The 25,037-nt window shown below is 38.5% G+C and overlaps 2 protein-coding genes across 5 annotated transcripts; both read right to left on the minus strand.

Moving 5' to 3' along the window:
• Nucleotides 1-251: 251 nt before the first annotated feature.
• arfgap1 (ADP-ribosylation factor GTPase activating protein 1) lies at nucleotides 252-10,326 on the minus strand. 4 transcript variants are annotated; one of them, XM_062398785.1, is made up of 13 exons: nucleotides 10,081-10,325; nucleotides 8,831-8,902; nucleotides 8,447-8,556; nucleotides 7,928-8,099; nucleotides 7,589-7,689; nucleotides 7,407-7,493; nucleotides 7,196-7,310; nucleotides 7,063-7,119; nucleotides 6,924-6,956; nucleotides 5,872-5,928; nucleotides 4,543-4,602; nucleotides 3,983-4,038; nucleotides 252-3,863 (listed from the first exon to the last, which is right to left on the minus strand). In XM_062398785.1, the coding sequence occupies exons 2-13, from the start codon at nucleotides 8,888-8,890 to the stop codon at nucleotides 3,536-3,538; spliced, it is 1,236 nt and encodes a 411-aa protein (XP_062254769.1). In that variant the 5' UTR covers nucleotides 8,891-8,902; nucleotides 10,081-10,325; the 3' UTR covers nucleotides 252-3,535. The 4 variants fall into 4 exon arrangements, with proteins under 4 accessions (XP_062254769.1, XP_062254784.1, XP_062254776.1 ...); XM_062398800.1 differs by lacking the exon at nucleotides 4,543-4,602 and having other exon boundaries at nucleotides 3,983-4,032; nucleotides 10,081-10,326; XM_062398792.1 differs by lacking the exon at nucleotides 5,872-5,928.
• Nucleotides 10,327-11,135: 809 nt separating this feature from the next.
• Nucleotides 11,136-12,841, minus strand: rh50 (Rh50-like protein). Its single transcript, XM_062411296.1, has one exon. The coding sequence runs from the start codon at nucleotides 12,803-12,805 to the stop codon at nucleotides 11,357-11,359; it is 1,449 nt and encodes a 482-aa protein (XP_062267280.1). The 5' UTR covers nucleotides 12,806-12,841; the 3' UTR covers nucleotides 11,136-11,356.
• Nucleotides 12,842-25,037: the final 12,196 nt, after the last annotated feature.

Here is a 25,037-nt window from a genome sequence, read left to right on the forward strand (position 1 = left end):
CGGAACAAGCAAGTTTCTTATTGATCCGAGAATAAAATGGCTAAAATCGTGCATCTCAAAATGTATGAGACGCCTGTGTACAAATACGTGTCTCTTTGACTAAAAGCACCTCATTTTCAGGCTGTTAAATTAATATACCATTTTAGAACACCCATTTAATATCTGGTAAACACGCTAAATTTGTCTCAAATGATATAATATAATCAATCTCCCCCAAACATTGAAAACAGATGACACCGACAGCAAAACAATTGCGATCACAGCACAATACGTTTTTATTCGACACAGAAACCATGTGTACAGGAAAAATATCCACAGCTTCGACTGAGCATGTAATACTGGCTCACCTCGAGGGACGGCTGCTGGTGAAAACTTGAAGGGGGGGGGGGGTAAGCAGACAACTGCAATTCAATTCACTAGGGAAACGACGTTTGGAAATCAAAGGACATCTGGATGTGTTTAGTTCCGTGTTACACCTCAAAAATAGTATTTCTGACATGACAGTTTCTTCAACAAGCTAGTGGACATACCCGCTCTCAAATGTTCGACAGGCAGACACTGAGCTGAACTGTTGCTCTGGGAAATTATGGTTCAGAATTATATTCAGGCTATGTGGCAAGAAAATGCTTAAGTTATTTTTGTAATTATTATCTTATATCGAGACATATTGGATGCATTTCATTCCATTACACATTCGTCAATTTAAACCCCAATAGGACATTCATCAAAAGTAAAAGTACAGCATTTGAGAAGTAACAAGCTCTTTTACATATTTCAGTCCCTTTTAAACTCAGACATCACGGCACAATCTTCTATTTATTTCCTGGCAATTTATCTGTCATATACCATCAGAAGATAAAAAGAAGAAAACAAAACTACTGACATAACGCTTCAGTATTAAAAAGTAAAGTTGAGGGTAACGATGTATAATTTGTCATAGATGATTTACTGACATGTACAACTCACTGTATCGCACACACACACGCAAACTGACATCGATATTAACAAAAAGCAAACACAGCTGTTTAAGGCATGTTAACACACGAGCAAACATGAACACATGAACGCAAGCAAATGTTCCAGGAGTGATACGTTTTGATATCATTGTTTTGCCACTGATGAAACACACCAACACTAGAGACCAAACATTGCTGCTTTGCTGTCACACGCTTGAATGGGTCACAGCAATCTGAACCTGTTTCAACTAGGTCAACATCAAAACCGTACTGGGAGGTGAAGACAAGAAAAACAAAAACATGGCCACAACTGGATACTTATCAGACTTCTTAAGAGGTAGGAAATGGTTATGGAATGAAGTTGGCAGGAGTTTTCCCTCACTGGTCACAACCTGTGATGATAACATGTAATATGTCTTCTTACAAGGCCTGTTGAGGAGCACATGTAGAAGTACGACAATAATCCAGCAGCTCGATAACAGTGGCACACTAAAGACTGACTACTGGCCAATGAGCCAACACACCAAGCCTCAAAGACTTGAAGTATGCCAATATCTTCTCTGATATTAATCATTAACTTTAGAATCTACAGTTCAAATTCGAAATAATTTACACAAATCAAATCCAGAACGGATGAATCCAAGTCTGAGCAGTTTGTTGTATTAATGAAACTGAGCTTCTGCAGGGTGTTACATATACAAATGAAACTTTACAGGAGGATAAAAGACACTCGGTTAACAAGGATCTAAGGCCACACAGAGAAGTTGCGTGCCGCAAAACTTGTCTCGTTCTAATTCCTGACAGCCAATTTCAATTTCACATTCATGTGACTGAGGATGCACCAGTACTACTTGATTTAATTCATTCATAACAAGCGCTTGGAGAGCGTACCATCTAATTATCCAGCATATAATGAGCCGTATTATCATCACTAAACAATTCAGATGTCAGCATAGGTGTGAAGATAACTGTGACACCAACTCCTCACGATAAGTAACAAACAAGGTGCAGTGACACTGGACACGACGGTGGAGAGCAGCTCACACTGAGTTGTTGACATTTGCAATGGCCTGTCAGGTTCGCTGAGGTCACACGTTACAGGTTCAGCTGTCACAAACCCATTCAGATAACAATCTGCACTTCCACTCTATGACAAGGTTAAACACAGCTTGCATTAAGTACATAGAGTATATACATCAAACCTGCTATGAGTGTTTTTTATATGAAACTTACTATATAAAATATTTCAACACTGATTTAAAATATTTAAATGTTTGTGTCTTCAACTTAAAATGACGACTGAATGACGACTGAAACAACTGCTCATGACCAACAAGTTTCTTTTAAAAACAGTATTTCTGTCAGCTTTAATATGAGATAAAGTCAAACAAACAAACAAAAATCCTCCTCCTAATTTCAGCTGTGAAGTCAAATAGAAAGTTTGTGATGAATTACAAACTGCAGCAAGAATACTTAAACTGTCATCGTGGATCTTTGTTATCAATGCATCTGAATAGGAAGTACAAGTAAGTGTTGAGCTGTTGTCCATGATGAACCGTGAGGATGAAAAAAAGTATACAATCAACAGTATCACAATATTGTAGTATCCAGTCAAAATGAATTTCAAAAAGGAATTTGTATGTAACTCACTACATACATCAATTTAGATCAAATGTGTAAATTTTTGAATATTTTGTTGAAAGACGCCAGAGCGAAATATCTATTTACCCAAAAGCAATATCTATAATAATGTCAACATCCCGGGAGAGAAGTTTCTGGTCTTATAATAAGACTAAATGACAGAATGATCAAACCCCCTTGACTATTTGCACATTTTAATAAAAACAAAAAAATAAAAAGAACAAAAATGCATACTATTAACTCACAGATAATACACAAAGGCCTAACATATGATTTATAGGATTATTTCATTCTGATTTATACATTTGATTAATGGTAGCCAATTTGTCTCAGTTTAATTGTTCTTATAACATTTTATGATTACGATGTGTATTTTGTTATGCTTTTCAAAATCGAAATTTACAAAAAACAAAATGTGTAAAAGGTCAAGGGTCCATCATTTAATTCTAATCAGTGTTGAGTCAATCATTCTGTATTTACAAGGAATCATATTTACAATCTCATATTTTCCATCTCATGCATCATTTTTATGTGGTGAATTGAAGACCAGTATCATTAAACCCATAAAACATTATGAACACCATCTAGTTTGCCATTTATAGTTATACAATTAAGGAGTTCAGGCAGTAAATTGATAACCATATCTACACTGATATATCGCAATTCCCCGTGATGAAGGTAATTTACAATAGTATACATGACTGAAGTTAATATAGTTATATTTTTCCAAAAGATTTTAGTGATGAGCTTTATTTAACCCAGGGCTTTCTTCATTGTTTCTTAGGTTCATAATAAATACAATTTTGAATGGACTGACAAGAACTAAGTGGACACAGACAGCTCTTTCCCTGAAAGTGCCAGTGAGATGAACAGGGAGAGAGGGAGAAGGAGAAGGCCAGAAAAGGGGGAAACATGTGAGAGGTATGGTTGTTAGGTCACTACCAGTCTGCATTATCCCAGGCGTCCTCAGCGGGTTTTGTGGGACTCTTCGTCTTTGTCTTACCATCGGCGTTCTCCCAGTTGTTGTCCCAAGCCTCCCAGCCCTCCTCCGTGCTGTGTTTGTTGTTGGATGCTGCTTCCCAACTGTCAGAGCTCTTCTTTGCAGAGTTATCTGCCATGGTCCAGCTGTCACTGCTAGGAGACTTCTTGGCCTTTAAGGAGTTGCTGCTGCCAAAGGTTTCCCAGAAGTCCTTTGAGACAGGCTGGCTAGAACTGCCCTGATACCCCTCTGTGGCATCCATGTTCTGATAGCTTTCTCCAGTAGACCTGAGCACAGTCCAAACATGAAGAAATGCTTCAACTGTTCATGGTTAAGAAAATTAACCCTTGTAATACAAAGGATTTTGTAAGTGGTAGTTTTTATAATGTAAGAAATGTTGTCATACCCATCTTCTGGATTTCCAGAGAAGAGGTTGGTCAATTTTGAACCAGCTCCCTGGAACTAACAAATTAAAATAAAAAGAGTCAATATCATTTATATGAAGTTTTCTTAAAAAGTAATGCCTTTGTAAGAAAAGAATGAATGCATAATTTATACGCAGACAACTGAAGTCAGAAGCAAACATTTTAAATAATTATCATAAATAAACAATTATTATTAAATATACAATCAGCTTGAAACTTTAGTGTAGTAACTTAAGACATAGAGTTTATAAGACTGCTAAGAAATATACATTAATTTATATCATTATACAAATATATAGTATGTATTTTCCAACATTGTACTCACCACCACAATAATAATGGCAGCAACAAAAAAGAGATTACATTACATTAGTATGGTTCATTGTACATCCATCATTAGACAAAACCAGTCTCCTTTGGGGGTTAGGATATCGAGAGACACACAACTGGTCTTAGAGACCCTGGTGTCACATGGGAGCTACCGCTCGTCGCTCAGGAGACTGGTTTTGCCGGTAACATGGCAGACCTCTGCCCATCCTACCTTGGTTGCCAGCCCAGTGATGCTGACAGTCATTTCATCTAGCAATTTGCCATCTTTCACCTGGATTAATGCAAATGATTATTAAAAACTACAAAAAACAACAGTCTTCATACAAATAAGTCAGAAACAACATGTTGTTGATCAAATGTTCTGTTTGATTGTGAAAGGGATTACGTTTGTTTAGTTAGGTGGATAATCAGCGGGAATTGAATTTGAAAAAAGGTTACTCAGCTCAAGAGAAAAAATATGCAGCTGCTACTGTTTAGCAAGAGAGTAAGAAGACTGTTGCAGAAGCACACTTAAGAAAACTTAAATCACCAATGTCAACTGTACATTAGACGACATAATATTTTTGTTAAATATCAGTTTCTCTCAGTCACTGGCCTTTCCTTCCATCAAACCTTATACCAATTAAAATTTTTAAATTAAGAGTATCTTCTTCTCATCCAGGAGCTTCTCACTTAACAGCAACAGTTCGAGCAGCAACGTGGAAGCATTTCTATGGAGAACACTCACCGTGACATTAGTTGGTTCATGCAGATTGACAAGAGCAAAGCATATTTTGACACAGAAGCTCAAACACAGTGCATCTAAAAAGCCAGTGAGCAACTGATTGTCAAGTGAGGAGCTCCAGGGGTGTGTTTAGAGAATTCAATAATAATATCTCACCCAGGCAGCTTGGCTGCAAAGCCTTAGAGATATTTCACTCAATGATCTTGCCAGGTGGATGAAAAGGAAAATAAGTCTGGATAAGATCTTTGTTTTAAATATAATTTTCCTTGTTATGCGAGTGTGGACAGTTGAAATGTCAACTGTATTGATATCATGACCATAGTTGATGCCATGATCTGTTTAAATCTTAAGGTCTCATTTTATGTTACAACCAAACCGACCTTAACTGACATTTTAAATCATGTTATAAACATTGAAATGGGAACAGGAAGAGGTAGTTTTTTTCTGCAAACCGAAACAAAGGGCCTTGAAATGGAGCAAATCTGAACTAAGACTTTGGCTCCTCAAATAATATACTCCAGTGTCTGTGATGATGAGAGTAACTTCCCACTGACTCACACCTATTCACATATTAAAGGGTTCACAGCTGCATTTCTTCAGCAGATGTCATGAGTGACTGAGGGAAGACAAAGGTTTGATCTTTTTTCTGCAGCTTTAAAATAGCAGCTTTTATCGTTTAGTGCACACTGACATGAAACAGGGGAAACTACAGGAGACAAGCAGTGTAGAAAATAGCACATTCACATCTGAAGCTGTTTTTTTATCTAAAGCGCTGCAACCCACCACCAAATCAACAACTTCAAACATCAATGTTACCTTTTCTTGGGTAGGTTTGATAATATTCTCATTTACTGTCTGTCCTAACTCTGTGGCCTAGTTGGAAGTCAGAGGGGAGAATTGCCTTGAATGAGACACAGTTTAACATTCACAGCAGCGTAAGAGACGTTTGTCCTGCAGCCGGTAAAGCGACCCCTCATTCCCATTCACCATGACACTTAACAAGCACTAGAGGGTGTAATGGTTCAACAATAAACTTGCATCAGTGTGAACTTCGTTGATGAGGCAACACTGCATTAAGCTGGATATCTGTGCAGTTTCACTTAAGCATTATAGCCTTTAAAATTCGACATCTGCAGTTTCAAATATTTGAAAAATTTACTTTACACTCTGCCTCCTAACATTATGAAATAATGATATATGGTTACCAAAATCCTACTCAAAGTTGCAACTTCGATTGATGACTTAATTGAATCCATTACACCTCTATGATACAATGTTTGCAGTCAACAAAAAACTGTCATGCAAAAACAGATAACCCGTTTTTGATGGATGTGAGTGAACAACATTTCTATATTAAGATATAGGGATTACAGGTAATCACCATCTCATAATATATGTTATCCCAACCAACTGTCAACTTCACAGGTTATCCATAAACTCAAAGAACAGGTACCAAGACTGACACAACGCCTTGCATTAGTATATCCAAGCTGAAGCACGTGAAGAGGACATTCAAAATGCTTGTTTTACTGATGAAAAACTGACAAAAATAAAGAACATGGGTAATATGTGTTTTCAACAAAATAACACGACATGGAAAAAGCAACATGCACCTATATGATCTGCTTTACCGGTTCTGGGGGCGCTTTATAGCCCTTTAACTACTCCACAGAGGGCATTATAGATATAAAGAGATATTATTCACAGTTATTAGACCTTCAAGTAACCTTTGTTGACAGATTTTATCAAGAATATTTGCATTTCTGAATGTCAACTCTTAAGTAAGAGGGGACTGTTTATTATTACACACAGAAAACCTTTACTATCCGTAAATATCGTGGGTGAATGGGACTTAGACTCAGTTTTACCTTTAAAGTTGCTTGGTTTGCCAGTTTACTCGTCTGTTCAAAGTGAAAAAAAAGAAATAATTATTGATTATATGTTTGTTTTTTTGTTACTCCAGGGTTGAAGACATGGGATCAGCATTTATTGATTAAATACACTTACATTATCTTTCGCAATAGAAGCAATCTTGCTAGCCCCAACAGTGAAACTGCTCCAGCCCTGTTAAAGAAAGATAGAAACTGTCAGAGCGGATGAAAAATAAAAACAAAAGGAACAACTCAGCCAAAAGACCTACCGAATAAAGAGAAGACATGGCATTGTTCAGGAAGTCTTCCTCTTTCCTCTCCGGGGTCACAGTGTTGCCAAAGCCAACATACCGATTCTCTTGATTGCCGCTGTAACCTCCTCCACTGAAGTATTAAAATTATTCAGAAAAAACATGTAATTTACAGAAAATAAGAGAAGAGAGAATAATAAGGGAAATGTCAGGAGTGCGATGGTCTAACCTCTGATACGAATTAACATCGTCACTCAGCCAATCTTCAAAAGCTTTGTCGTTAGATTTAGCAGAGTTTTGTCCAGGTCCTCCCGAGCTGAACAAAAGAAATATGAAGTCACCGTTTCGGTGGCTGTTCTGTGTCTGATATTAAGCACAGTTTGACATTCTTTATAATTCCCTCATGCTTACCGGTGAGAGGATGAAAGGCTCATCTTGGGTTGAGCTGATGTCCAGTTTCTGGCAGGTGATGTCTCAATGGACCACTCCTTACCCTCAGCTAAAGTTGCAACCTGTCATATATGGCATTCAATTATTTACAGTGAATACGTAATTACAACTAGGATTTTAAAATCAAGTTCCTTCTGACACTGCAAATTGATCCATTCCGGTTTTATGAAATTTTGCTAAAACGAGAACCTTTGAAGCCCAAAATAATAGGTCCCCCTTCAAAACATCTGTTGTCTTCATTCAGTAAAGAAACTGAAGATCCACATCTATCTGAAGGACCTTTGCGTATGCACAGCTCACCTTGTCCCTGAAGAGCGCAGCAGCTCTGCTGTTGTATTTCTCCTGTAGATTCCAATTGGGATTATAATCGTCTTGGCTTTCGAGAAACAGGCGGTATTTCCCGTTTCCTCCTTCTTTCATCTTCTCCAGCTCGATATCTTTCCACTTGTCCATGGTAACAGAACGCACAAAACTGAGCAGAAGAGATCAGCATTATTTAATTACCAGGCTGTAATAGGTCAGCGGAGATGAAAAGCAGGTATTCTGAAACCACTGGGGCTGTTGCAGCTGTTGCTAAATCTAGTGCTTACATCGATGAGAACAAACAGTACACACACAACTCATCCAGCCACTACTATTTGTGCACCTTGTAAGAATGGGTTTATCTAAAAGCTCAGTGTATTCTGTTAAGTTTTATTGAATAGCTTGATGAATAAAACTGACTTGCAAAGACCAGACTGATAATGTTATATCTAGCTGGTTATTTGAATCTTATCAGATTCCAAACATCACAGGTTAACACTATTTCACCGATCTTACCTGAGATGCACTCCCAGGCCTCTGTGCTTTCCAGAGCACTCAAGACAAATCCAGATGCCATAGGTCACACTAACCCACTGAGGGTTGAAAGCCCCGCATTCAAAACACAACTGAGGAGCAAACAATTGATTGGTTTTATTTTGATAATGCCGCAAAACATTTCAGCTTTGTACGTAAATAAAGATGCAGACCAAAAACATATTCACTGCAGGTTAAATTCCATCTAGAATTACACTCATGATTAATTTAACCAAGGAGTAACAAGGGAACCTTTGAGGGATGTGCACAGGTGCAACATAGCAGGTCTCTGAAACACCTATCTGTTACAGAATGTGAATAATAAGCGTGACAGTGAGGTGAGACAGAATTCATCCGAGGACTTACATTGTTCTCATCCTGGGTTCTCACTTCCTTCAGAACTCTTCTGGTCCTTGGACTTGCCATTTTGACCTAAAGCTGAACAGCAGAGAGACAAAGTGATCTAATGGTGTCATCTAGAACAAACATGGACCTCCTTCACAGAGAGAAAACTTGTCTATGATGAAATATGCTTCGTCGGGAAAGTGGATCAAAGCTGTGGGCTACCACCAGTGTAAAGGACCATAAGCTGCAGTACAGCTTTTGGAAATGGTATCATGATATAATGTTTAATGTTAAAATAATTAATCTGGCTTTATATTAGATCAGAAATAAATATTGCTGACTGATGGGGGGGGGGGGGGATCTAAGGGAAAATAACTATGAGAATTATATTTAACAACTGTTTACATCATTGTTTAATCTGTATATTATTTCTGGTCGATTTATTATTTCTTTGGTTGCTATGATGTCAAAAAACTAATGACAACTGGCATTACAGAATTAATTAAATTGATAAAATGAGAAGAAAAGGAGAATAACCACAAGTCTTCACCTTCAAGAAGCTGGAACCGGTTAATAATTGGCTCTGGATGAAATCCTTTATTTTGAATGATTTTCTTTGGCAAGCCAATAAATGACTGAACCAGCTGATATATCAGTAATAGACTAAACAGAAGTCAATGTTTTTGAAGTATCACGGGGTCTGCTGTACACACTGTACTGCTGCAGGTACAAGGTGTATTTCCATTTGAACACAGTGATTCAAACACAACTGGGGCGAGGGATAAATCTGAGCTTTCTGAGCATTGGCCATATGTTACTGGGCTCAAACCAGTTGGTGGATATTAAGTAAAATGGTGTCATGTTTAAGTTGAGAAAGATTTATAATCTACTATTATCTTTTACAGTCAGTAGAGTCTTCAAGCTTCCCCTCCGTGTAAACAGCTGTAATTGTATGAATAGTGAAGAAACAACCATGAGGATTCGATAACTTCTGTTTCTAGAACAAATTAAATCAGTGAAAAATGTCACAGAACTGCAGTCGTGTCAAATCTCAGAGACTCGTAACAAACAGAGCGTCGCACGCACCCTGTTGTGTGTCTGAACACGACACGTCTACACACTACACACACACAGACTCGATGATTTGTCGCCTCACACGCTGATGACATGGGGATCTCGGATGAGACATCACGACTAAATGTGACTCGAAATGGCAGAGAGGGGACGATGCTAGCAGCGTTAGCCGCAGAGCAGGCTAACATCTCTGTTACCTGTGAGCGATGAAAGAGCCGACGATGCGTTCACGGACTCTGCGGCTCCGCTGGTGGAATCTACGAGGAGGTTTTTCTTCTGTCGCGGGGACACGATGGATGTCGTACGGCCACAGAAGAGTGTTTCAACACGGTCTGCTAAACGCCGGTAGCCATGTTCCTGTTTGCCTACGTTGGCAGTGCACAGCACTATGGGAGCCCGTCCTTCTCTTCCTCCTCTTCCTCCTCCTACTCGCAGCCTTTTTCCTGTTCTCCTCCCCTCTGCTGCCTCCGCTGTCTCGGAGTGTGAACAATAACGTGAAGCTGAGGCGAGTTAAAGGGATGGTTCACCTAAAAACGAATATTCAATCATATCTACACACCACCATGTCGATGGAGGGATGGGGTGAGATTTTGAGTCCACAAAACACTTTTGGAGTTTCAGTTACCCCTGAATCTCCAAAAGTCTCTATTTAAATATGCACTAAAACAGGGGTCTTCAAAGTTTTATATATATTCATATATATATATATAAACTGGGCCTAGTGCCATATATAAACATAGCTACCCTGTTATGTGCATTCCATTCTAAGCTATTCAATTATTACACAGGGTTATATATTCATTTTTGTCATTTAAACATGTGCACGGAACAGGGTGGCCATGCCACTGCCATTTATAAACATACATCTTGCATACAACACTGAGCTATTAAAGTAATTCACAGATTCATGTTTTTATTTTAAACATACATGTAGAAGAGACAGTGAATCCTCAAGCCATTTGGTTGATTAGACCAAAAATGGTCTAATCAACCAAACATTTTGTGACCCCCCTCCCCCCCCCCCCCCCCCCTGCAGTACCTCCGCGGACCCCCTGTTGAAGACCTGTGCACTAGAAGACTAATTTATCCATTATTATGTAAAATACTAAACCACTGAAAGCTCTTTATTATTACTTATTATTCTATTCCATATATGATGACCAATGAATGAGGCTGGCGCATTCAGTAACCACTGGACAAGTATCATTTATAGTGGGAAACCGATATATAACAGATAAACAAAAAAGTTGTATTTAAAAAAAAACATTTATTTCAAATCAAATGAATAACACACCGCTTATCACATCATGTGTTTTTCCTATGAATAACATGTTTTAAAAAACATCCAGCTCAAAATCAATATATATTTTAAACACTTTAAAATAGTTTTAGTGACATTAACTCAAAAAGGAAATGATTCATAGAAAAACCCTGAACGCTCCCACAAGCAGCCATGAAGACTAATGCTATCTACTAATTGACTTTGCTATTTATTGTCTTCATAGGCAGCCCTTTTTCCTCACAGTTTACTGGGATCTTGAGAAATACGCTCTCAAAGTCTGATGGCATGTCAAAGAAAACCTCATCATCGAAACAGTCCTCGTCAGCTGGGGATGCCATGCAAGGCAACTTCAGGACCAAGCCGGTGAGCAGCCCACCCACTGCAGCAGCTGCTATGGTAGCGAAAATAGCTGCAACCTGGTAGAGAGCTTGTTCCTGCGCAGTACGACCCAAGCCCGGCTTCAGTCCGGGAATCAACCTCTGCAGCTCCAGCAACTTTGGATCTCCTGCAGGTGGAGCACGATGGGAGAAGATCTGGTACATGCTTGGCCCGTATGTTTCCTCATTGGCTAAGAGGATCGCACAGATTCCTGCTGTGGATGATATCAGGCCAGTGATCCCATGGAGATTGTGAATTCCACACTGGTCTTGGATCCTCAAACGTTGGGCTAAAAAGGGAGTCAGGTATCTGTAGCCAAGAAAACAGGCAGTACAGCCCATGATGCCCAGGGCGTATGCAGCGACAGGAGAAATCATCATGTCTACAGAAGCACCAACAGTCACACCACCTGCCAAAGTCACATTTTGAATGTCAGCCATTGTGAGCTTTCCTCTCTTGTTAAACACTGCAGAGAGGGCGAAAGCCGTCATCGTGGATGAGGTCAGACCTATAAAAGTGTGGAGAACTGCTCTGTGTTGATCATCACCCTTTAGGGTCAGAGCAGAGTTGAATGATGGCCAAAACACCCAAAGAAACAGGGTTCCCATGACAGATAGGATATCAGAATGATAAGTGGTGGTCTCTTTAGGATGTCCATTATTGAGGCTCGGGCGGAACAGAATAAAGGTCACTCCAAGACCAAAGTAGCAGGCAAACAAGTGAATAAGAATAGAGCCTCCAGCATCATTGATTCTAATGTATTTCAATACAGCCCACTCTGTCACAGCAAAGACAGGGATCTCCAGCAATGCCATAACCAGGAGCTGAACAGGACTGGTCTTTCCGAGCACAGCTCCAAACGAGATGAGCACCACAGCACAGGCAAACTCCGCGTTCAGCAGGTTGATCACCCCCAGGTGAATTTGACCATTGTAATAAAACTGGAAGAAACCTTGAATCAGGATGGCCCACTGGATGGAAAATGTAGCTGTTAGAAAGTTGAAGACCATTCCACTGAAGCCGTAGAATCGGAAAAAGGCGAGTAGGCAGCCAAAACCTATGAAGATCATCACCTGCACGTCGGCAAAGTAGGGATAGTCCCGATACATAGAGTTCTCCATTGGGTTGGTCTCATTGTTCTGCAGCTTCGCATTGGCATTATCATCATAAGTGACAAAGAAAAAATACATAACCATGATGACAACCTCCAACACCAGCACGAGCACCGGCAGGCGCACTCTCAAACTTGTAGAGACATTCATGATGCACAACTCACAGTCCAGAGAGAAGCTCCCCCAGCAGCAGCAGCACTCCTTTTATGCTTCTGTTTCATCAGATAAGAACAGCTAATGGCAGTGGCAGAAGAGCCTAACCTTTACACATACATGGTTATTTATTTATTTATTTCCAATAACCAATAACTGCACCTTAGCAGTGCACGTGCCCATAACCTATTGTTCTTACTGTTTATATTGTTGTCTTATGTCTGATTTTTGTTTTATGTCAAATGCACCAACCACACCAAGGAAATTTCCTGTATGTGTAAATAAACTTGGCAATTCAAAGAATTCTGATTCTGATTCTGAATTAACACTGCAGCACCAAAAGTGAAGGCTGACAACTTGAATCCCTCAGATTCCTTGAAATTAGTCAAAAAGTGACATTTCTGAAGGTAGATTTTAAGAGGATGAATGAAAGGTAAATGTTAATGAATGAATTAATGAAATAATTAATAAAGATGGAAAGATTGATTTACTCATGTTTTATTTTGGACGAATGAAATCTTTTGCTGATACCATAGAGCAGGGGTCACTAACAGGCAGACCCAGAGGCCGTCCCGTACGGACCCGGACCTACAGCCAGAACAGAAGGTTGTGATTTAAAACCTGACGGGGTATCCCACGTGATACTACTCAGCCAATCAAGTATGTGCATACCAGGCGGGTAACATTGCTACTCTACAGTGCAGTCAGAGGAGAGAGTAAGAGGCAAGTTACACATGAAAAGACGGTAGAAAGAAAAAGAAAGATAGCGATACAGGTGGATAAAACAAGGGAGAGATACAAACGCCTGAGCCGGAGAAAGGGAGAGAAACAGAGGAGTGAGACGGAGAAAATTAGAGAAACAAAGAAGTGAGATGGAGCAAATTAGAGAAACAGGAGTGAGCCGGAGAAAGGGAGAGAAACAGAGGAGCGAGACGGAGAAAGGGACAGAAACAGAAAAAAAAAAGTGGCGGAGTGGGATATAAGAGGGGAAGAAAGTGATTCTAAAACTGTTGAATTGTTAAGATGTGTTGAGATTTATTAAATGTATAGTTTGATTTGACAGTCAGGTAGTGAGTACATGCAGATGTTGATACAACTACTAGGCATTATGATTTTCCGGACCTTTGCTTCAATACATTTTTGTATTGGCTGCGATGCTGCCAATACAAGTTCCTTTTTGAATTATAGTCAATAAAATTATTTTAAAGTGTTTCAAATATATATGGATTTTCATAGATTCACAATATACTGCTTGTATTTGTGTATGTGAAATGGAAATTGACTGTTATTCATAGAAAAAATACATAATGTGATATGCGGTGTGTTATTCATTTTATTTGAAATAAATGCTGTTTTTTTGTTAATACAATTGTTTATTATTTATGATATCTGTTATATATCAGTTTCCCACTGTAAATAACACTTATCCAGTGCATACTGTGTGTGTCAGCCTCATTCATTGCTCATCATGTATAGAATAGATAATAAGTAATAATAACGAGCTTTTAGTGGTTAAGTATTTTACATGATCATGTTTTTATTAGTCTTCTATGGTATATTTAAAAAGGGACTCAACCAAAGCTACAAAAATTAAGCAGAAGAAAGGCAAAATGCTGCATTTTTACCAACACAGGATTGAGGATTACTGTAACACTCTCTGTTGACACTATGTGTTCTGTTACACTCAAATCGGTTGTCAGCTTCCAGTAGCTTTAGATACTTGTCGCAAGGCAACAGAACAGCATTTCAATTAAACTACAACTAATACAGAGTTATATTTACAATACTGTAGACTTTCTCTAAAGATTGTCTGCTTTTCAATAAGGTTCTGTCAACAGTGACCACTGACCTGTCACGCATATTAATTGATGGATTATATAATTTACGATGTCCCTGTTGACATCATAAAACACATAACCATGATAACCCTCACTTTGCACCCGGATCTAACTAATTCCTTTTCTTTGTAGACTCCTTTCTTGTGCAAAAATGTATTGTTATTTATTTTATGCATGTATTTGAAACCTCTGACCTTTGAATACATTACTTGGTGTCTGTTGTAAAGCAACTCCAATTACAATAATTCATGTCTTTTCTCTGTTATGTTGTCAGTGTTATATCTCTGTGTTATATCTCGTTATATTGACATGTCATATCTCCATGTGATTATTATTACATTTGCCTTACCATACATGTGTCACTTGCATGGATTTATAACCACTTTTACGTAATAATCACCAAAGATGCCAGAGTGCTCTGTTTATCTCAAGGTTAACAACCCAGGTCTATGACGACCAATTAGTTCATAAATAGTTACGAATTACAGTAAAATAGACGACCACTGACCCAACTAGACTTAGAATCAGACCAACTATACTTAATACTTTTTAACAGTCAGCCAGTTTTCAATACTTGTTGCTGCAACATATATTAATGGGCATTTGAAAGGTATTGGTACCCTCGCTCCACTTGTACAGCACTGCCAAAGTTTGTGCTTTGCCAAAAGTCCTGCCAACCTCTCTGAAGAGTGAGCTTTTGATTCTGGTCCTCAGTCCACAGAGTTTGTGGATTTACCCCAAAAGTTTACATTGCAAGCAAGTTAACATAAAAGTGCTTGTGCTTCCTCTAAATGCTTTACTAGAATCAAAAGCATGTCAATAAAAAGTTTATTGTGTCAATAGCATAATAAGCAATAAAGAGTTGATGAATACTGATATTTATGCTCTGTCAGGAGGACAGCATCCACATGAATGCTATTTGTAACAGAGGTTGAAGGACAACAAGTGTTATCTTATCATGCAGGTTCCATGGAAATTATCAATTCTGATTCTAAGTTGCTGACACATACAGATCTTGGATGTGGCTTTGATCCTCCTCCTCATGGGAAAAATCCTTTTTTGAAAATGGTGTCTATACAGATAATTTTGAGGAAATAATAGACACATACAGTGTTGTCCAAAAGGCTGGGATTCAGGGAAATTGGTCTCAGACCCTGATATATATAAAGACAATGGTCTGATGGGTTAGTTTGATTAGCTTTATTAATGAAACCACACCATTGTAAGTTGTACTTATAAATCTAACGTCTAAGAAGATTCCAGTTCAGATTCTGACTGATTGTGTTGGCTGTGATTGACCTTACCTTCCGCTGTCTGCAATGCTGTAACACCTTCTTTTTAACACTCATGGTCACTTGAACGATGTAGACATTTTTAGAGGCCCTACTCCCAGCAAAAACATGACTCCACAGCCACTGCTGTATAGCACATGAAAGGGCCTCTGCAGACAGTTGGGTATTTGAGTGGTTGAGTAGTCCATGCGTGAGTGTGTGTGTGTTGGAGGGGTGTGATCAAAGTTCATTTGTTGGGGGCAACTCAATCTAAATATTAATTAGTAGGGGCGAACATTTGAGTGTGTAAGGAAGGGGTTAATAACCTCATTGCACTTCTCTGTTGATTAAGAAGTGATACTCTGGTACAGCCTGTGTGTGTGTGTGTTTGTGTGTGTGTGTGTGTGTGTGTGTGTGTGTGTTTGTGTTTGTTTGTGTGTGTGTGTTTGTGGATAAAATATCTCAACAAAACACTTTTCTCTATGGAAATATTTCTTATTTAATAATAGGGAGTCAATCAGAAAATGATATACACATCATATGATATAATAGGACGAGTGACTTTAGAAATGATACAAAGCTTATACTGTTCAAAAAACAATTATCGATAATAACTGTAGGTATCAACTGTGTTATCTCTAGGACGTTAGAAGATACCGTCACTGTCTGACTGATAGGGGTATAGTCAGTGTAAGCACAGGATATGTCTCAGCCTTACAATGTTTATCACTCATTATGCAATCTGGCACCTTAAGGTGCCGCCCAGAGAACTGAAGCTCAATGCTAGCATGATCACTACAATGCTAATGGATGCTAATGCTAATAGAGGTGAAATGTCTGTGTGTATGCGTCCCAGTATATATCCCAGGAGATAAGACAACAGACACAGGCTGATGGCCTCTGTTTACAGTCCTTGTTGGGGAAATCTGCCATAAAGCAGGTCACCGATCATTTTTTACATTTACTCCCCTCTAGGCGAGAGATTTCTAACAGACCAGAGACCAGAGAAATCAAGGTAAAGTGATCCACTTACTTTTTCTACTTCAAAACTACATAACAACACATGTTGTATTAGTTAAAATCCTGACAGCTAGATTGACAGCCACACGTTCCAAAACTAATATCGGACTAGTGACAGAATCATGGGGATTGGTCAATTAAGCACATTTATGATTATTATGATTCATGTGATCTCTTGCACACCCTAGCTTACCTGCACATTGTTTCTCTGTCCAATTGGCAGGGACAGGGATATTGTTTTTCCCTGCGTATTCAAATGCCAGTTCACAGCACTTAACTGGAGCAAGGCCATGGAACTGGCCAGCTAGTTGTTTCAAGTGTTTGGCAAGCTCCTCCTCCATCTCATCTGTGAATATTCTCTTTTCTTTGCCTCAGCTACTTTACCCCAGGCTACTGAATTTACTTTCCCTTTCTCTTTTTTCTTTATGAATCTTTTGAGGGTGGTCTTATCAATATTTCTATCCCTTCCAGCTTTTCTTAAGGACTTCTTTCCTTGCATGACCTCAGCGACTGCACTCTCCATCTCTGCGAGGGGTGTTTGGGCCCAGGTTGTCTTCCTGGTGTATAGTTTCTTGGCATTATTGCTTTTCTACAATGTTTATTACATTTAAAATAAAACATATGTAATGTAATATTGCACTTAATTATGTTTAAGATCAAACTTAACTTGTGCTTCGTGTCTCACATTACCCGATTTCCCACATTACCCCGCTCTCCCCTACGACTGTTCTGTTGAAGGAAAGTGTGACAATTGTCCTGTATGTATTCATTTTTACAAAAGGTTATTATCATCCACATTGATTTTATTGCTTGAACTGTTATCACTACCATGGTAGATATTGTTTGGTGATGGAATTTACAAAGTAAAGAACAAACTTACCTTTTTCCAAGAATTTAAATGTGTGTATAATAATACATTTGTTGGTATCGGTTGAGGTAATGAGAGAGGCGCAGTGAAAGAGTAAAAAACATAAGCAAGAAGTAAGCAGTTTTTAATTAATGTATGTTGAAGTAAATTAGATTTTACAGAGCCTGACAACTGAATTATTGAACAAAACTAATATGATAGAGTCAAACACAGTTTACATTTTATTTTAAATCATTGTTATTATAATTTCTTTTATATCAGTAATGTTATCAGGTGGAAATGCATCAAGGATTCTGTGATTTGGCAGGTTTAAACATTAACATATCAGATGTGCATGACCTTAATTGAACCTTAGAAGAGATAAGGATGAGGCAAAGCAGAGAAACATCCCTGACTTCATTGACAGAGGAAGTACAAAACTCAAAAATAAATTTCACTTATTGATATCTGAATTTTGAATAAGGATTGATGTATAGGCAGAGTTTAAGTTCAATAATCCATGAGTATCATTTCACTAAAGAATACATTACCCAAACACAAGCTGTATTTCTCTTGATTTAAATAGAACTCAAAAATAAGCTTAAAAATAACTGCATTGACTGATTGTTCTCTAGTAAAACCAATACCAGTGGGTTGCATGAGAGATATGTGTGCATGTGCACCATCAACTCACAAGTCATTTTTGATATGATGACAAACAGTGCTCTCTAGTGGCTACAGGTCACCTTACAAAAAGACCATTTGTTGCATGTAAGCATCTGTAACTTTTTTTTCAGAGATGGTTGGCATAGTCCTCTCCGGTGTCTGCAGTGACGACCATTTTGGTGCGCTGAGTTTGGACAGAAGCGTATAAATCAGACATGGTGGAGACAACATCTGTGATGCCTTCATCTTCTTTCTCTGGCTCCAGGGCCACCTCAGACTCCAACTGAGCTACATCTGAGTACATCTGTGTCTGTGGAGAGCTGCGACCAGACTGTTGCCGTGGAGGTTTCAGACTCAGATTGGCATAGAAGTCCTGAGGTTTGGTCTTGAGGGAGAGACAAAAAACAAAACTATATCATTGTGTGTGTGTGTGTGTTTGTGTGCGTGTGTGTGTGTGTGTGTGTGTGTGTGTGTGTGCATGTGTGTGTATGTGTGCATGTGTGTGTACTCGCATGAGATTAACTTGGGAACTAACCAACTACCTGGGGAATGCTATTAACATTATGACATATATGCAGGGATGGAACATTTTGATGCAAAAAGAGAAATAAACCAAGGCATATTTACGCAGTAAGGGTGCCTTGGTTTAATTCCCTTTTCTTATGATAGATGCATAGTTTAAAAACTGACTTGATAATCCTACTGTTTCTCTGACTTAAAAGTACCAAATGTGTATCATAAAACTTCTGGTGCCCACAAATGGCAACAAATTTTAAGGTTTAAACTTTTTGCATCGCCCTGCACAAATTGGTGGTAATTAAGCCATGTCGGCAGGCACAAGACACTTGTGTACGTTTGAGAAAATTTTAATCCAAAATCATCTTGTCTTGTCATTAAAACGTTTTTTTTAATCTTTTTTTTTTTTTCTTGTTGCTGCTTCCATTTTTTCCCCTGCTGCTTCTCTTTATCACATATGACAACTGCTATTCACAACTGTTGTGAATAGCAGTTTCAGAACATGATGAGAACAAAAAGTGATGGTTTATTTTTGTAAAAGGGTTTCAGGTCTGAACCAGTGAGTTAGAACTCACTCTCTGTCGGTCCCTCACAGACGAGTGTGGAAGATCATCTTCTCTGAATGAAGGCCCATCTATGGAAAACATCATTAGCAGATGCAAATGAGTAAAAGGCAAATACTCACAAATATATTAAGATGTACACATGCTCACACACAATGTACTTACCTGTTTGTATGTTTCCATAAATAGGATTTTCTTCCATCTGCCTCTCACTCCGACTTAAGATTGATATACAGAGAGGAGAGATGGGGATTTTAAACCTCCAGTTCTTAACATTTAGATAATTTCATGATTTACTTTACATACCTTTTTCTTCCACCGGTCCCTTTTCCTGGAACAATACATTCACCGTCAAATACAGACACTTAATTTGTTTGAACAGGATTTTTAAAAAGCTAATAATATAATTACCTCTGCAACATTGAGATACACAGAAGAAAATATTCACAGATAGTGAGACTGCCAGGAGTGCACCAATACCTCCAAATAGCCACTGTCTTTGACACAGTAAAAGAATGTCACAGGAGCCTTGAGAAAATGGAGAGAAAGAACTTTATTTATTATGGAACATTTGACATTTTTAAGTATCCCCTCCAGATGTGAGTGTTGTGCAGGTCACATATTTGGCAATGAATGGCTTCTATATTAAGAAAATCACATTTATGTGTTTGTGTGTAACACAACCAGTTATCAGCTGTTGCAGTCTATGTGACTTACTCAGTCTAATCAGTGAGAGCTTTTGTAAATGTGAAGCTGCATATGGCCCAGGGCTGGAATAAGTTAACTGGAGATCAAAGATCCTCCATCCAGTTGTGAAAAGGAGGCTAGGATTCAATCAATTGGGTGGTTGTTTGAATAACTCAAAGGATCAGATAGAAATGCCCTTGAGGAACGTGTAAATAATTTCCCGGTTCTGTACACTAGCAGTAAACATTTCTATTATTAAATTATCTTATTTTTTATTAAGCCTTGAATAAGATTTGTTGAAAAGAACTATTAACATCCAAACGGTTTCCATCCCTGCTGGGAAAACAAGGCACCAGAGTAAATCATGAGAAAAAGCCTAGCAGCAGTTCCCTTAAGCAAAACCTTTACACTCTCTTGTGTGGACCTGCTCAAGCATCAACTGCAGAAGATGTGGTTTTCCTCAGGCGCCCAACTGCATGAATATTTGAACTGTGGGATTGCAGAGCTCACAAGCTTCTTGGTGCAAGAATACATTCTCAGCAGAGCATGCTGGATGCATTTGCTACCCTGCAACACATTTGCAAAACCTTGTTTCAGTCGGGCACACTGTGGTAGATTAATGTTTCACTGAATCTATAGCACGCCTGAGTAGAATCAAATATTCAGTCAATACACCATGTATTTACCACAGAATCAATTGAAAGATGTCTTGTGCAACATAGAAATTTTAACTATCAGCTTGACATGGTTTCTTTGGTATCTTCAAATTATTTAATTTAGTTTTAAAGTTAGAGGTTAAAGTTGTACGGACCCATCTGTTTTAATATTTTACCCTTGAAAAGGTCCAGTCTGGGTAATGAGTTCAAACATGCTTTAATGATTATATTATTGTGGTTTAATTAGTATGTAAATATATAGAATAGTTGATGCTCTGTAAACCCTATCTGGGATTGTCTTTTCAGATTAAAACATAGGTAAACAAATTTACAATGCAAACATAACACATTTTATTGATATCTGTATTGATATATAACTTATTATCATTTGTTGGTCTGTCACTTCATTATAATGTGAACCGTTTCCCTGCATGATTTTATTAAGTAAATCATTAGATCACATTGTTTCCATGACTTCACATTAAGAGCCATGGTGATGGGTAATTATGAAGTCGTCACCCTGGCATATACAGACAAACTAAGTTATATTTAATGGAACTCCAACAAATATGGAATTAATAAAAGAGGTCATACACAAACTTAATTTCTGCCTTATTTTATATGTTCACTTTGCACTTATGGGGTTTTCTGACAAATTAGTCCCACAGTTTGGTTTCTTTCAGCTTGGTTCAACATCTTTTATAACCAATAACTATAACCATTATTTAAAAAAAACTAATGTGACAAATGAGGAGGTTAAAAATAACATGACTGAGAAAGGGGATGTTAAATGAATCCAGAGAAGTGTCAGCCAATGTCTACAATTTTTGCTGTCATGCCAAGAATACACTGTTTTAGCTATCTCATAATTTTCATAATGCAATTTGTGGCCACACGATTTGTGCATCACACAGCTGTTTTACCTATTGTGAAGTCAAAAAAGTGCATAAGTGGTGCTTTCAAGATGGTTGTATAATGGATGACAATGTTGGTTTAACTGGAACCACACGCCACTCTGTCTGCTTTAGTTTGTAATTTGTCAGAGGTCCAATGTGTTCTTTTGGCAGATGAAGAGCTGGCAAAATGGGAAAGTAAATGGACAGATGATTGGTAGCTAAACATAAACAGATTAATGAATCCCCATTTACGTTCTCCTTTCACCATTCCTTTCTCATGTGAATTTGTTGCTTGGTTCTCGATCTTGGTGCAAACCGTCGCTCTCTTTAACATTGTAAAGTCTTGATTAATACTGTGTAAGCGCCTTAGATAATTTAGGTAGTGATTCAAGATGAGAATACAATTCAATAGATTCCCTCACACAATCTAAACTTCAATGTTGGACCATCTCCTGGTATTGATCTTCTACTGACCTCAAATGTAAATTTTGTCTCAAGAACACGTTACTGAATGTTGCGATTGCAGGTTTTGTTGTATTATATTTTATGTAAAATTGCTAAAGTATTCCCTCTGCCAGATAATAGCATAATACTGATCCCTTTTCATTGACATGTAAAATGCAAATGTGATACTTACCCTTTACTTCTCATGTCCACTCTTACCTCAAACATTTTAATTTCACAGCGTTGAGTCTTCATTCAAAACTTACCATTCGGTTGTGTGTAATTGCAAAAGAATCCCATCGAACAAATATGTGTTAAGCAAGGACTGTTCTCTCTGCTTCTACCCGTATCTTCCTCTTTCTGCACTGTGTCCTTGAAGTCTAAATAGCATCTATTGTGTGTTCTCATATTGTGATGCTTTTCAGGGGAGGAGACAGGTTTTTTCTAGGGACTGTTGACACACAACAGGATGTGTGCTTTTGCAGAAAACCACAAACTTTTGTTAGATTGATACAAACCTCCAAGGCAACAGGTAGTGAGCCTACAACGGTGCTAACCTCCACTTGTTAAAGAGAAGAACAATGTTAAGCAATATGAGCACAGAAAGCAGTTTTATTTTAATTAATACTTGTGAATATGTGCATGTGAATATTTCTGTTTTATGAAAACAGATACTTTCTTTTCAGCTCCAAATATACATGGAAATAGGACACACAGGTTTATATATATATATATATATATATATATATATATATATTTATGAAATAAAACTAAAGCATTATCACATCATTTTCTTGTTCCAACTGTTTGCACAACAGTCAGCTGTGAACTGTGAGGACAAGAATACACCTGAGACAGTGACTGAAACTGAGACACACAGATGTTGTTTCTCTAATCAGATACTTCCGTCAGTTCACTTACATGTACTTGACTCTGTACCACATTGTGTACTTACTGGTGTGCGTGAATTCTGTCCGAGAAATGTTGTCCCATGCAGCCAAACGGTTTCAGTGAATCATACACATCCCACCCACCGACACTAGATGAGTGGGTTCCTGCAAGGTGACTGGGTGATGAATAGTTCGAGCCAAGCCCACCTTTACATCATGAAATTCCAACAGTTATATTAAGTGGTGAATCTGCACAAGTAAGAAGTAAATTTTAATTTTTTTAAGGAATATCCCTTACTCCTTATGTAGATATGAATGTCAATAATGAAAATGTTGAGTTTTACTGCTCACTGGTTATGTCAGAGTTCACCTTTATTCTGCAGGTGTTGTCCCTTGTTCTGCTCTGTGCAGCTCTGTGCACAGTTCATCCTCCGTTAGGAATCTGAGCTTCAAATTATTCCCGGAAAAAAAATATATATATTTTAGCCCAAGTGAGCTACAGTGATATCTTGAGGTTGTGACTCACTTAAAAGTACAGAAGTATGATTAGCAAAACGAATTGAACTGTATCGAATGTAAAAATACTCATAATGCAGCAGAGTTACAGTGTTACAAATTACAGATGCAGGTAAGCAGCTTTATTGTAGTTAATAAAAAAAAATTGTACTGATTGGTATTTTACTTTTGTAAAAATGCAGTTTTTTGAATTGTATCTAAAATCTATAGTAGTTTAAGTATAGATATCATTTTTTAATGTAGCACAATTGGTATTGTAAAAGTACAATTGTAGTGTTTAAAAACTTTAAGAAGTTTCTCCTCATCGTATGTATTTACACCACAGGAGGAAAATAAACAAATGCGGCTCCAGAGGAGAACATTAAGGCTAAAAATGTGAATAGCAGTATCAGAACATGAAACAATGGTGTAAGTGACCTTGTTTCGAGTTGAATTTTAATTTCGGGGCAAGTGTTTTGTGGACTCAAACACTTCACTCATCCCTCCATCAGCGTAGCAGTAAAGGCCAATGTATGCTTCTCCGTTTTGACGGACACGGACAGATAGGACCGCCTTTCCAACGTGGAACGCCCTCTCCGGGCCTCTCCGCGGCTCCTCGGAGAGCTTTTCGTGCAGCTCTCATTTTTCTAACTACACGTCGAAATGGCGGAGAGCCCACGGATAGCCCTTGGCTGTGATTGGTCCGCTAACGCCAGCATTTCGGAATGGAAACTTCCTGTTCCATTCCCTACATCACAATAAACCAAAATCACAACTACGACTTTATAATTAATTTGACAAGTGTGTTAAGCCAGCGGCGTTGTCCGGCTGACGGTGGCTGGTTAGAGCACCTACGGCATGTGTGTACGGTCACATACGGTTATAACGAACTTTCATAACGGGACTAGCGGGCTAACCACCATGCTATCTGCATTGGGAACAGCGCAAAACCCGCTGACTTAAATCCCACGGCTGTCATGACGCTGTTTCTCAAACACCCTCAGGTTAGAAGCAAACACTTGGTAGTAGTTAGTATCGGGTGTCCCTGCTGACTTTGTGTGGAAGCTGGGTGGAAGTTAGCTGCCTCCGTGTAGCTTCAAGCTGTTGCAGCTGTTGAATTAGCAACGCAGTTTGGAAACAAGACCGGGGAACCGCTGCGGTAAGACACGATAACATCAGCATTTTGACCCGCTGGGTGTCACTTTATTCAGCAAAAACTGTCACGTCATCAACATCCTTTTTCTGTTAGCTGCCATCGTTCACTGTGTGTGAGGAGCCGGGAGGACGTAAATAAACCAGCGTGGACTTCTTCTATATACCTCAAAAGGTAGGCTTCTCTAAGCTCGACTTCAGTTGCACCATCTACTGTTTTGGCGGTGAGTTGTTTTCACAAGCAAAAGGCTGGTAGAACTATATATCAAAAAGGGTCCGTCCGCTCCG

This window comes from Platichthys flesus, chromosome 2 (genome assembly GCF_949316205.1).
Source record: "Platichthys flesus chromosome 2, fPlaFle2.1, whole genome shotgun sequence".
Taxonomy (NCBI): domain Eukaryota; kingdom Metazoa; phylum Chordata; class Actinopteri; order Pleuronectiformes; family Pleuronectidae; genus Platichthys; species Platichthys flesus.